At 39.1% G+C, this 12,744-nt stretch overlaps 1 protein-coding gene across 1 annotated transcript in view; it reads left to right on the plus strand.

Annotated features, from left to right (window-relative positions):
• The first annotated feature begins 5,386 nt into the window (after nucleotides 1-5,386).
• hcn4 (hyperpolarization activated cyclic nucleotide-gated potassium channel 4) overlaps nucleotides 5,387-12,744 on the plus strand; it is a 78,967-nt gene continuing 71,609 nt past the window's right edge. The window contains exon 1 of the mRNA XM_059358685.1: nucleotides 5,387-6,075. Coding sequence (XP_059214668.1) covers nucleotides 5,387-6,075 — 689 coding nt within the window. The remainder of the gene's footprint in view (nucleotides 6,076-12,744) is intronic.

Genomic DNA, 12,744 nt, shown 5'->3' on the forward strand with positions numbered 1-12,744 from the left:
AAAACTTCACTAAATGTGTAACATATGACATTTATTGATCATTTCATTCAAAAAGGATGTAACAAAGGATGGCTATTGGCATAGCAAAAACACTGTGTGTAAATTATGTAACTTAAGAGAAATAAATGACTTAAGCAATTTTTTAAACATACCTTTGTGACTTAAGCAAGATATGGTAACACTTTATTTTGAAGGTGTCTACATAAGAGTCACACAAGCCTGTCAGAGACATGACATGACAAGTATCATGAGCATTGATGTTACTTCAAAGTGTCATTAATGTTCATGACATATCCCATGTCATGTTTTTTATTTTTTATGATTTTTTTAATGATTTTTTTTATTAATTTTTTATTTTTTTTATTTTTTTATTTTTTTCTGCGCAATGCGCGGCCCCGGTGCGCTACTGCGCATGCGCGGCCTTTCTGCACTACTGCGCATGTGCGGTTTTGTTGCTCTTCTACGCATGCGCGAGCCTGTTGCGCTACTGCGCATGCGTGGCTTTTCCGCGCTACAGCGCATGCGCGGCCTTCTTTCGCTAATGCGCATGCGCGGCTTTTTGCGCATGCGCAGAAGCGCAACAGACCCGCACATGCGCAGTAGCACAACAGGGCCGCGCATGCGCATTGCACAGAAAAAATAATTAAAAAAATAAAAATTAAAAAAAATAAAATAAAAATAATAAAAAATAATAAAAATTTAAAAAAATTAAAATTAAAAAATAAATAAATAAATAAATAAATCAAAAATTTTAAAAAATTTAAAATTTTTAAAGCATTTAAATTTAAATACAAAAAAAACGGAAAAAAAATAAATAAATTAAAAAAAATTAAATTAAAAAATTAAAAATTAAAAAGTAAAGACGTAAAAAGTACAGTGGTGGAAGAAGTATTCAGAGTATTGCGCATATTATTTTTAGCCAAAGCTCATATCCATAACCACATTGTGCAGCGGGGCCGCGCATGCGCATTATGAAAAAAATAAAATTCAAAAAATAAAATTAACTAAAATTTAAAATAAAAAAATAAAAAAATAATATAAAGAAGTAAAAAGGACAGTGGTGGAAGAAGTATTCAGATCCTTTACTTCAGTAAAACTACTAATACCACACTGTGAAATTACTCCACTCCGCTTATTTTAACTACGATCCTCCGGAGCCGTTTATTGGGCGCTTAGAATGTCTATCAAAAGCGTCTGTAGGTAGCTCTTAGCCAATTGTATTATACCAGATGACGTAGTAGAGCAACAGAAATGGATGTTTGTTCTGTGTGTGTGTCTGTGAGAGAGTGTTGCTTGCTGCGTTGCTTCTCCAGTTCTCGCTTTCTGCAAGATTTATTTTCACGCTTTATTCCCCCTCATGTCATTCAGCCACACACATCCACTGATTTTATGGGCAATAAACAAGCTGCTGCGGGTCTCTGCCGGCTCCGCTGTCCCCCGGCTCGTAGCGAGATCACCGGCGTTACCGTAGCGCCTCTAATAGCCCCGCTACCGGTGATCTCGCTACGAGCCGGGGGACAGCGGAGCCGCCGAGAGACCTCAACTTTCGCTCTAAACTATTTAAAACACCATCTACAGCTAAAGAGAGTTTCGCGTCTGCAGCAGCCATGTTGGATCCGTAAGAAAACTACAAGCTTCCACTGGACTGGATGGAGTTTTGAAATTAAATTTGAGCACGCAAGGCAGTATGGGTATACCCAGGCTAATAGTAGACTAGTAGCGGGACGAAATTGTGTCCGGAAGAGGAAGAAGAAAAAAATCGCCCTTGGTGCAATTGCCCCGTGGCCCTAATAATTTTGACTTTTTAATGTAAACCAAACCAGAAAGGGCAGCTGTTTTCCTCTTTTCAATAGCTGCAGTAACTACGACAACCACAAATGCATTCGGCCGAAAGTCGCAAATTAACAGGATCACTTGATAATCTGTAACACCGGGTTGAGTGTTTACCCAGGAAATGCTCTAAAATTAATACATCACTATCCCCTTAAATAGTTGATAGACAGGCTGATGGACAGACTGTTGGGGTGGATGTTTTGCTTTCTATTTTATGTATTCAAGGCATGAAAACATGTTATTTATTTTCTAAATTAAGCACTATTCGCTAAGTCCCGCCCCTCGAATTCAGAATGGCCAATCATCAGCCAAGTCCGACCAGGGTCCGGCTCTGCTCCATCATGGATTTTAATGCAATGGGTTCAAATTTTCTTCATTATCAGGCTGTTGTAGTATACTTAAATTTTTTCCCGATCATATGGGAGCAAAAACCTGTGAAGCTAACATTAGCAGAGTAAAGCACATAATAAGCATGCTATGCTAACAACTGAACATGTGCTGTAGGCTACATGTACATATACATTTGCTGCTTTTGCTTTGCCATGATTGTAACAGTAAAAAAAATACAGTATCCCTACAAAGATGGACATTTTGTTAAAGAGTAAAATCTGCTTTGTTAAACTGGAAATAGCATTTATGTCACAGTTGTAAATACACCAGACTCCATTGACAAAAAGAGTCATATATATATATATATATATATATATATATATATATATATATATATATATATGTATATATATATATATATATGTGGGTATATATATATATATATATATATATATATACTATTATTTTTCTGCCATCTTTGTTTGGTTTCAAGAAGCAGAACATTTTTGTTTTAGGCTGGATGGAGAAGTCTGTGAGTGTCTTCAAAGAGTGGTTAATGTTATATGTCAAATATACTACATGTTTTGAATGTAATGTAACGTTTGAATTCATGTTTAAGAACCAAATATAAATAAAACACAAGCAAACAATCCTGATGTAGATGCCTAAGATTTGTATTTTTATTGTCAACAAGATACTTTCTGTGTGGGACATTTGACAGTTAAAAAATCAGCTTGTCTCTGCTCTCTGGTGGTCAAACTAAGGTGCCACTGTTTCCAAGAATACCTTCAACCTAGTTTGGAATTTAAATTCTCCAATTTCTTGTTACTTATTGTCCAACATATAAAACACTATCTATGTGATATAATCTATCACTAGATTATTGCTCTTTTATGGTGCTTTTGTGTGTTTTATCTTAATTTTATTTTGTATTGTTGTAATTGTCTGATTTTATTTGAATATAGTCCTGAAATGTATTAGATCCTGTTTAGATCCTTGTAGAACAAAAGCACTTTGTAAGTTTGTCCTTAAAAATGCTGTATGAATAATGTTTATTCTTATTAATAATAATAATAATAATTATTATTATTATTATTATTATTACATTCATTATACTGGCCAATTTGTTGGTCCAGGCATCTCCACTACATGTCTGCCAAGTCTTCCTCAAAACAGTTTGTTACTTAACATCAGCTCTAATCTCTCTGTATTTTTTCTTCCCAGATCCAGCTGCTATTGTGACTAACAAGAGAGGCACAGCACAGGTAGCACTTAAGACAACGCCGTTAAAAAAAAGATAATAGTGCTCAAAGAATATCACAACAAATGTATCAATAAAATGTGTGATAAGTCACAGTACCTTTAACAACATGAAAACCCTGTCATAATTGTGTGACTGAATGTCACAATCTTATTGGATAATACAGTTGTTGCACCAAGTGTTTGATTATTGGTATGGCGTCACACTGTATAACTTAAGTAATGCTGGATTTTTTTTAGGCTGATATTCTGATATGATATTAAGCTTTAAAAATCCACCTTATTGCACTACATGAACACATAACAAAAGCAAAAACTCCTTTTTTTCAATTTGATTTCATGGAATGTGACCAAGACATGTACTGAGCAGAACATTTTATTGTTAAACATTAACTTGTGAGTGTTTTGCTGTGGGACACATTGTAATTGCATCATTAAAATGCCATGTAATGTAATGTTTCTAAATGACTAGGCAGTTCAGTTTCTTGTTTCTTATCTGCACTCAACTATGTGCCAATGTAGCTACTGGTCAGGCTCTAGATTTTGCTGACCACAAGCTCCCAAAGGTCAGCTTGGTGCACTATTTGTTGTTGAGATATCTGGACCATTTTTTTATTGCCACCCCACAGTAGCTTTTGTTTACCTCTTTTTCTCTGGCAAGGATTCAACTCATTCGTCTTTTAAATGGGGAGCCAGAATGACATTATACAAAAATACTTTTTTTGTCTTAATGACATACACACAAGGAGCTTAAGGTTCTTCATTTTTCACATCCATGTAGTCAGTGTTATTATTTTGGTTGGAAAATGAAAGATGAAGATCTTACATGTCACATATCATACCGAGATTAGATCCTGCAGAAATGACAACGAAACCAAGTAACGGGTTAACTTTTTTTCAGTTGCTTTTGTTTATTATCAACCTAGAGGGGATGAAAATATTTCGTTTCTGAAGTATATTTATCTATTTATAGGCGATGTGTTGTGGCACAATCTGTAAGTGTAGATATATTAATTGTGAAATATAAACCCATAAATGGAAAAGGAAAAAAACAATATATACATGAATATATATTTATTACAGTTTTAAGAGGTCACTCGCATACAATATGGGAGCGAAAACACCTTTTGCCAAATTCTAGACGAGCCTATATTCCAGCTTCGACTGTATTTGTGTGCGCAAATTACGCAGCGGATCAGACTGATCATAGGATCGCAAACAGGCTACTTGGTCTTCCAGGTGCAGCCCACAGCAGGGCTGAACAATGGGATTGCATTGCCTACCTGTAGCCTGAACTTAAGAGAACAGGAGAGCGTTTTAAGAATGGGAAGAGCATTCCCCTTTAAACAAGGTGGGCTGAGCTTATTTGCAGTTCTCGCTCCTATGGCAACCCAATAGATCAGCATCATGAATATTCACAATTCGCCAAAACGCACCATGACTATGGATCTGTGATGTCAGCGGTCCCTGGAATGCTCTACCGTATTTTTGTCTGATCGTGTCGCGTTGTTTGATGGCAGCTGGCAAAGATATCTGGTGAAAAGAGCATCTTTCGTCGTGCATGACCTTTCCCTCGTCTCCATATCACCGTCCGTCGGCACGTCCCTCACATGTCACGCTAAGGTGACTTTCAAGCAGTTTTTTCCACTTTTGCGCACAATGTCGGAGCGGCACAAAGATGCACATCGGGGACGCAGTGGCCAAGCGGACCGCCCAGGCTGTGCGTGAGGACATATGCAAACTGTCAGGTAGTCTAATTATGAGAAAGAGTATCTCTCATCTGTTTCAGCAGAGCCACGGCGGTCCATGTCATGTGCAGCAGGCTTTCAGGGATTCAGATTAGCTCCAGACTGATCGCTCTCACAAACAGATAGGGAGCGCGGGGCTGGTGGGCAATACTCGTTACTATACAGCCTAACGACCTGGATTTCTTTGATTTTCTCCACAAAGTCCCAACGTCATAATGGACAGGTTGCACTCCTCCATGCGTAAAAGGCTCTACAGTTTGCCACAGCACATTGGACAGAAAGCATCTATAATGGGCGAAGGAGAAGACGCAGACAAGGACACCAGGAGGAAGAGTCTTAGGATGAAGCCTCTACCTTCACCGTCGCCGACCTCTGGGGGAAGCTGCAAAGGCATCGGGGAGACCAAAAGTGGGGAGTCTGTGATCATGGAGACGGACATGGGGAGACAGATGAAGACCAGCTCGAATGGAGATTGTCGGAGATTTCGAGGCAGCCTCTCGTCCATCACAAGTCGCCATGTGCACGACTCTGACTCGGCGGAGGAGAGGCGCCTCATCACCGAGGGGGATGTCACCCCGAGCGAGGAGAGCCCCCCCGGAGCCATCGGTGATGGGCCGCCGGATCAAGGCGCGCAAGAGGCCAGCGGCGGCGGCGGCGGTACCCAGAAAGATTCCCCAGACCAGCAACCAGGGTTTATAAAGTTGGATGGCATTGATCAAATTCTGCCGGACGACGAGAGATTATATCAAGCTGGGTTCATACACAGACAGCTTGGGGCAATGCTTCAACCAGGGGTCAACAAGTTCTCCCTGAGGATGTTTGGAAGTGAGAAGGCGGTTGAACGGGAACAAGAGCGGGTTAAATCCGCCGGATTTTGGATAATTCACCCGTACAGTGATTTCAGGTAAATTTAGACCCCTCATACTCGTGCTCTCCAAACAACAAAACGTTTGGAATGAAGCATCACGTTGACGTCGATGCCTTTCACATGGCCAGATGTTTTTCTCACTGTGTTTATCATTTATAAAGGCATGCATCAGCTCCAGAGCAGCCTGCTCATTTCTTTCTTTCGCTTCAAAGCACCTGTAACTCCTATCATAGTCATTCACTTTGAAAGATGACATTTTACCAGAGCTATAATCACAATCAATACTGCTGTATAAAAGCCCTTACAATTTACTAATTAGTTAATTGATTAATAAGGACATTTTCAGTGCCATAATACAGTATAAGAAATATATTAATTAGTTTCAGGTTGAGGACATATTTATCAGAAGGCCTGTAGATACTATTGTGTTATGGAGCTACACACAGATAAAACAACCTTTACTAATTAGGCCAGTTGAAATATCTTGGGCAGATGCTATCCAAATGCATAATTGAAGCCCTTTAGTGTTTTCTTTATTTGAAAAAACTTGATGAGGGTTAGTGATGAGGCCTTCACAGGCTTACACATTGATTTTCTTATTCATTCTTTTATACATGGTATTTCGAAAGTATTTTTATTTATTTTGATTAACAGTTAAGTTCTAAAGCAATTTTGAAATGATTGGCACAGTGTGTGTCAGCATTTAAAAATGTTGTCTGCACTAGTGACAAACTGCAGCTGTAAAACTGGATCGAGGAAGTGTACAAGCACTGTTAGTCTACAGTTTCCTCTTTGTTGTTAGTGCCCTTGAGTTTGTTATTGGCCATATGCATCCAATTCATGGCCACGTGGAGACTCTTAATTGCTAAGCAAGACTAGATTTAAGGCCCTCAAGCCTCACTTTTAGGATTTTAGAATGATGCTATTGAACATTTAGTGTTATTAAACAATTTCATTCAAATGCATACACATATGGGCTTTTTGGCATCTCATATGACACAATAAGTGCCAGGGAGCTGTTTGTGCACACTTTAGTGCCAAAATAGTAATACTGTGGCTTCATACCCCATATGATACACATGATAATAATTTGCTCCCTTCAACCTTTCCAATTAAATCAAACGTGAAAAAAATACATCTATTTTTAAGTAATGGACCTCAGCCTTTTTTTTTTAAAAATTTAACACATTTTCTTCTAACATAATAATTCAGGTAAAACAGTTTGATTACTAGCTGTGTCAGCCTTGGCATTTAGTGCACATATGCACCTTTCATTTCAATCATGTGGAGACATTTGCGTTGCTGTAAAATTTTATGGAGCGATAACGTCACTGTTACACACACACTGTATTTCTCCTTGCCTGTGACATTGAATGTTGTCTAGCCTGCCTGGTGTTTGATTGGCTTTGATGGTGTAATGGCATGTTATATAGAAACTCACTTACCACAAAAGTGTGTTTCTCTACCTCAAGAACAAGATGTCTGACTCTGAGGGACATGTGAGTTGTAGTGCGTGTTGCTCACAGGCCCGGGGTGTCAGTGGAAAAGGCTAAATAAGACTCAGCCTAGAATAGAAAACAGACACATTTATCTGCCTGTTTATCCTGAGAGAAGTGTGGTGGCTAACATTTATTTTAGATTTTAGATTGACTCATTCGTCAGCTGTCTTCAGCTGGCATGAAAATTATTTTTTTTAATTGAACTGTTTGTGTGAGTAGAAGAAATATATGTACTTGAGCAAGACAGATCTATTGGTTGGCAGATATTTTTGTCCGTATCATAGATATATCAAAATGCATCGATATTGGTGTATATGTTATGCACTAATATGAACACTTTTTTAATGGAATATATAATGTGAAAACATTGAGTGATGTTGAAATGGTGTCACGTAGTTTGTCCAGCACTTTGTCCAGAGCAGTGGACACATGGAACCTTTTTTTCCTCAATCACCTACACATGGTTAACAATTAACAGCAAACAGGCAGTAAGGTGTAGGACTACGGCTCTAAAGATGATGATGTAGTGGACACTGTTATGCATTTTATATACAATGTAAGAAATTGTATAATTGAATATTCTTTCTTCCTATTATGTCATATTGGTGCAAAAAGTGTGCATAGTCCTCATAGAAAAGGTCTGTATGTATTCAGCAATCTGTGAATTTTCCCTTTCTATTGGTCTCAAAATTCCCGTATCGGTCAGGCTCTTGCGTACATATATTCATATATAGCAAAGATAGGATTTTTTTTTGCGTTCAATTACATTTGATTCAGGTACAACCTGACCTGTTTGCTGTTTTCAATGTGGTACATTTTGCATTAAGAGATCTGTCCATCTCTGTAGTATTTTGCCAGCATCTCATCAGACATGTGAACAAGTGTGAGCCTGTCCCAGGCATCTCAAGCATGATGTTGTCCGAAAAACTAGGGATGCACTGATTGTGAAATTCTCACTCAGTACTGACACAAATGTTTAATTTCACTATTTGGCCGATAGCCAGTAAACATAAAAATCTTCATCTAAAAAAAAAAAAACCTGAACTTTTTAAACGAACTGTTTTGTCCTAGTCTGACTGCAAATGACCAACACAACTTTTGGCCAGCGAAAAATTGAACACATGAGATAAACATCTGCTGCTGTCAATGGCAAATATCATCTTATTTGGCAATAGGTTCATGCCGAACCAGTACTCGCCAACCAGGCGAATATTGTCAGGTACTGATGTCCGGCTAGTATGTTGGTGCATCCCTACCAGGAACTATATTATGAAAATATACTAAAACACTGCACTGATTAGTGATCCCTTTTTCCAAACCCCCGATTAGACAGGTCATCACGAAGAAGTGAGACATGTATTAGACAGTTTGCCATTTTTGTTACGCCCCTCCTAGCTGGTTGTGTTTCCTCTGACCCTCTCTGCTCCCTTACTCACTGTGTTAAATGTCATGAGGAAGGGTGATTTGGGGCTTGGGGAGACTGTCCTGATACTGAAAGGTCACAGATTTGGCACCAGTCATCAGTTTTGAAGTGTCTTTGAGCAAGATGCTGAAACAGGGTCTCCACACTGCACTGAAATAGATGAGCATGTGACTCTCAGTGAGATGTACCAGAAATAAATAGATAAATGAAAATGCAAGAGAGAGAAGTGCTTTAAAAAATGAGGCTAGCCACCCACTTGTTTTGGGGTTTGAGGGTGGATACTGTATATTACCATAATTAAACATTTTGCTGATCTGAGAGCAGTTTGCTTGTGGTTCACTCAACACTATGATTACATAATCACTCAACTCTACAATTAAAACCACAGATGTAGCGAGGGGGGGAATATTGGGCTGGTGAACTCTGCATGAGAAAAGATTGTTGTACATTTCTTTGTGGATAACATAAAAAAGACAAAGCATGCATAAACACCTTAATTCACAACTACTTTCAAGCATAATGCCCCATAACTGAAGGAAGTCAACATCTTTGATATGTTTTTATCAGTATTAAACTGCTTAAAATAATATTTGAGCTGCGAGGTGGAGCAAAAGAGCACATGTCAGTGAGTTAACACATCCTGTTGACATGATTTACAGCTAGTATTTTGTTTTTAATGAACTGAAGGAGAAACGTGATATTTGGATGCCTACGTCCTCCAAAATCAGGATCAGAGACAGGACAAGATGGCAGTAATTAAAGTACACATGGAGATGAGGGGGGACCTTTTAATGGGCCTGGAGAAGAGAAGGGTCTCTGTGACTAAAAGTTTTATTCCCATGTCTGCATCAAAGCTTTAGGCACTATAAGCTCAAATTAGAGTGTCACAAGGAATCACATAGTCATCACTGCGCCGGAATTCAGCAAAATCTTCTCTTGTCAAGTATTGTATAACGCTAAGAAGCAAGGGAGGAGCAATATCTCGCAAGGGAAAAAGACGGATTAAAAATGGCATCATAATCCAATCTACAGCCTCATTTCCAGATCCAAAGCTGAACAGCACTCCTTCGATTCTGAACAAGCATCTCCCAGTGAGCAGCTGTGGTCAGTTAACCAGAGGGTAGAATCCTAAACGCTGGAAAGAAGGAGGCAAACGTTCCTGCAAAATTACTCTTTCATATGAAGTCTATTAAATAAGGACGATTATTACTGTTCTTAAGTCCATGCCGATCATGAAATATCTGCAGGGGTTTAAAAGGATTGTTAGACCATACATATGATTGGTGTTGAGATTACTGCCCCCTCTGCCCTGCTGCTCACTGGACGCTTCTGCTCCACTCTGCTAGCTTCCTCGTCACCGTCATGAAAATGTAACTTTATATTTAAAAGCCGCCCTACCGTAAGCCGTGCTGAGACCTATCAATGCCGCATGTCCTTGGTAGTAAATAGAGATTGATAAAAGTCGTATAATGCTTATTGCCTCTTTTGAAGATAATAGAATATTTCAGTGCTTGATTGATAAAATGATACACATTCCACACAATGGATCCTCTGGGCTATCTGTGTACGATGAAAACCAGGTGATTTTTTTTTACCTGTTTGTATAGAGCCCTTTGAGTGGATTCTATCAATGCAGCAGTATTGTGCACAGTCCTAAACAAATGATGCGGCTCAACATCAGAAGGCAGCCCTCTGATCGTCAAGTGCCTTTTAATTATCTTGTGATTCAGAGCCCAGAGGACACATCTGTTGGAAAGTCTTCCACATTTCCCTGGAGAGATCGAAAAGAAGGTGTTGCCCATTAGAACTTTTTTTTTCTTTTTTTGCACTGAAGGCTCTATTAATCTCCCATTTCTCCTTTAGAATCGCGTTGCCAACACTATCAGAGAGGGGGGTCGGTTGTCCTGCAGTTTCTGTCAATCAGTTAAATCCCTTTGCAACAGTCAGGCGAATCCTTCCATCCCCTCTGCAAAGTCCACTTTTTCAACAGTCTTTTATTACTCCATCCAGTTCTGTTACCCAGAAGACACTTACCTAGACAGTGGCAAAAATAAATCCTCTGAAAAGACATCTTACAATTTTGCTCCTGTTATTTATTAATTTTTTTGGCAGAGAATACATTAAAGCGAAGTTGAGCAGATGTAGTCACGGATGTGATATAGTTAATGGGAAGTAACTTTTAGGCAAAGTGTTGACTAAATGAAAATGTGCACTGTGTTCCTGAAAGCGCTTATGTCACCTATTAATTCAAACAGTTTCTGATGTGATGTTTCGTTCTCTTGCTACAGTGAGTCATAGCATTTTTTTATGTCCTCCATTAGCACAAATAGCTTCTTATTGGACAGCTTCTCACAGTAGCATAGTGGTGTTGACTTATGCATGTTTGCATATCTCAGAGACTAAAACGGTAAGGGAAAGCTGAGTGTACTTGGTAAGAATAAAGGGAGAATGGTAGCTGTGGTACCTGCACTTAGCCTGATCTTGTATTTTGTGGAGAATCTGGGGGGAAATAAATTCCATGGTTATTATTCCCTTGAAGAATTTTAAGATATGTGAATACTGCACAAAATGTGCACCAGTCCTTATCAAGCATTAGCAGCCACTAACAGCTACAGGCGTTTTGTTGAAGATACAGTACTATAACTGTACTGGAGTGTGTGCTTGTGTATCCATGTGTATCATGTTTGTGAGCGTATGGGATCAGATTCAATAACAGCGTTCTCTCTTTCAGTCAGGTTGATTATGGTTGATTTGAGAGTATGTTAGGCTATTGATTTGTTCTGGTCTCGTGAGGCTTCTAGCTTTCCATCGGTGGATTTATTGAAAAATGAGATGGAGACACATACACAGCTGCAGCGATTTTGATTTCCCTTTGCGTGGCGGTGGCAGCAGGAGTCACAGTCTGGGTGAGAGTTACACAAAGGTCAAGGTGAGGTGCTGGAGCTGCAGTAGAAGAATGTCAATCCTGGCCACATTTAAACAGTTTTTGACAGTTTTTTTTTCCAGTGCAGCAGTGTTTATGATGATGATTGCAAGCCATAAAAGATCAAAATAAATAAAAGATGCATAAATTAAGCCCAGACTGTAGAGCATGTGCCCTCATGGACCATGTCTAATTGTCTTATACTGTAGTGCTAATTTGCATGAGAAGGCGGAGAGAAAAAAAAAGTGTTTCGACACAGCATAGGATGAATGACAGTCTATTCCTTTTGGTCTCCATTAAATAATTCCTCCTTTAATTTAGTGAGGGTAAAACATGGGGATTACAGATGGTTCTGGCTGGGCCTGAAAGTGGGGTAATCAAAATAGGCTGCTGTGCTCATCCACGAATATGAGGAGCCAAGAGATTATTACAGCACAATTTATTTAATGGAGGGAGCCCAGGGATGATGTGCATGGCCGGTGGGTGGAAGGTTGCCTGTCATAGTGGCAGAATGATTGAACGGTACCGCGTGACCTCGCCAGGCACACTTGTGTGGGAGTGTGAAATCAGGACATGAGATCACAACTGTAAAAGAATGGCCTTTTTTTTCTCCTCCCTCTTTTTTTTTGCATGTCAGTGTTTTCCTCCCCCTCCTCCTGATATGTCATTTAATTCAGCTTTATGTATTAGGCAGAGAGCTGAGTTTAACCTTGGCGAAGTGATGGTAATCTCGAGGTGAGATTATATTGATTGATTGGACATCATATACATTTTGAAAATGGGAAAGCCTGTTGGAAGCATTTTCTGTTAAGTGCGTCACACAACTGGTATGCTTGATGTATTTTAGTCACCTGACCAAT

The sequence above is a fragment of the Centropristis striata genome, chromosome 2 (genome assembly GCF_030273125.1).
Source record: "Centropristis striata isolate RG_2023a ecotype Rhode Island chromosome 2, C.striata_1.0, whole genome shotgun sequence".
Classification (NCBI taxonomy): domain Eukaryota; kingdom Metazoa; phylum Chordata; class Actinopteri; order Perciformes; family Serranidae; genus Centropristis; species Centropristis striata.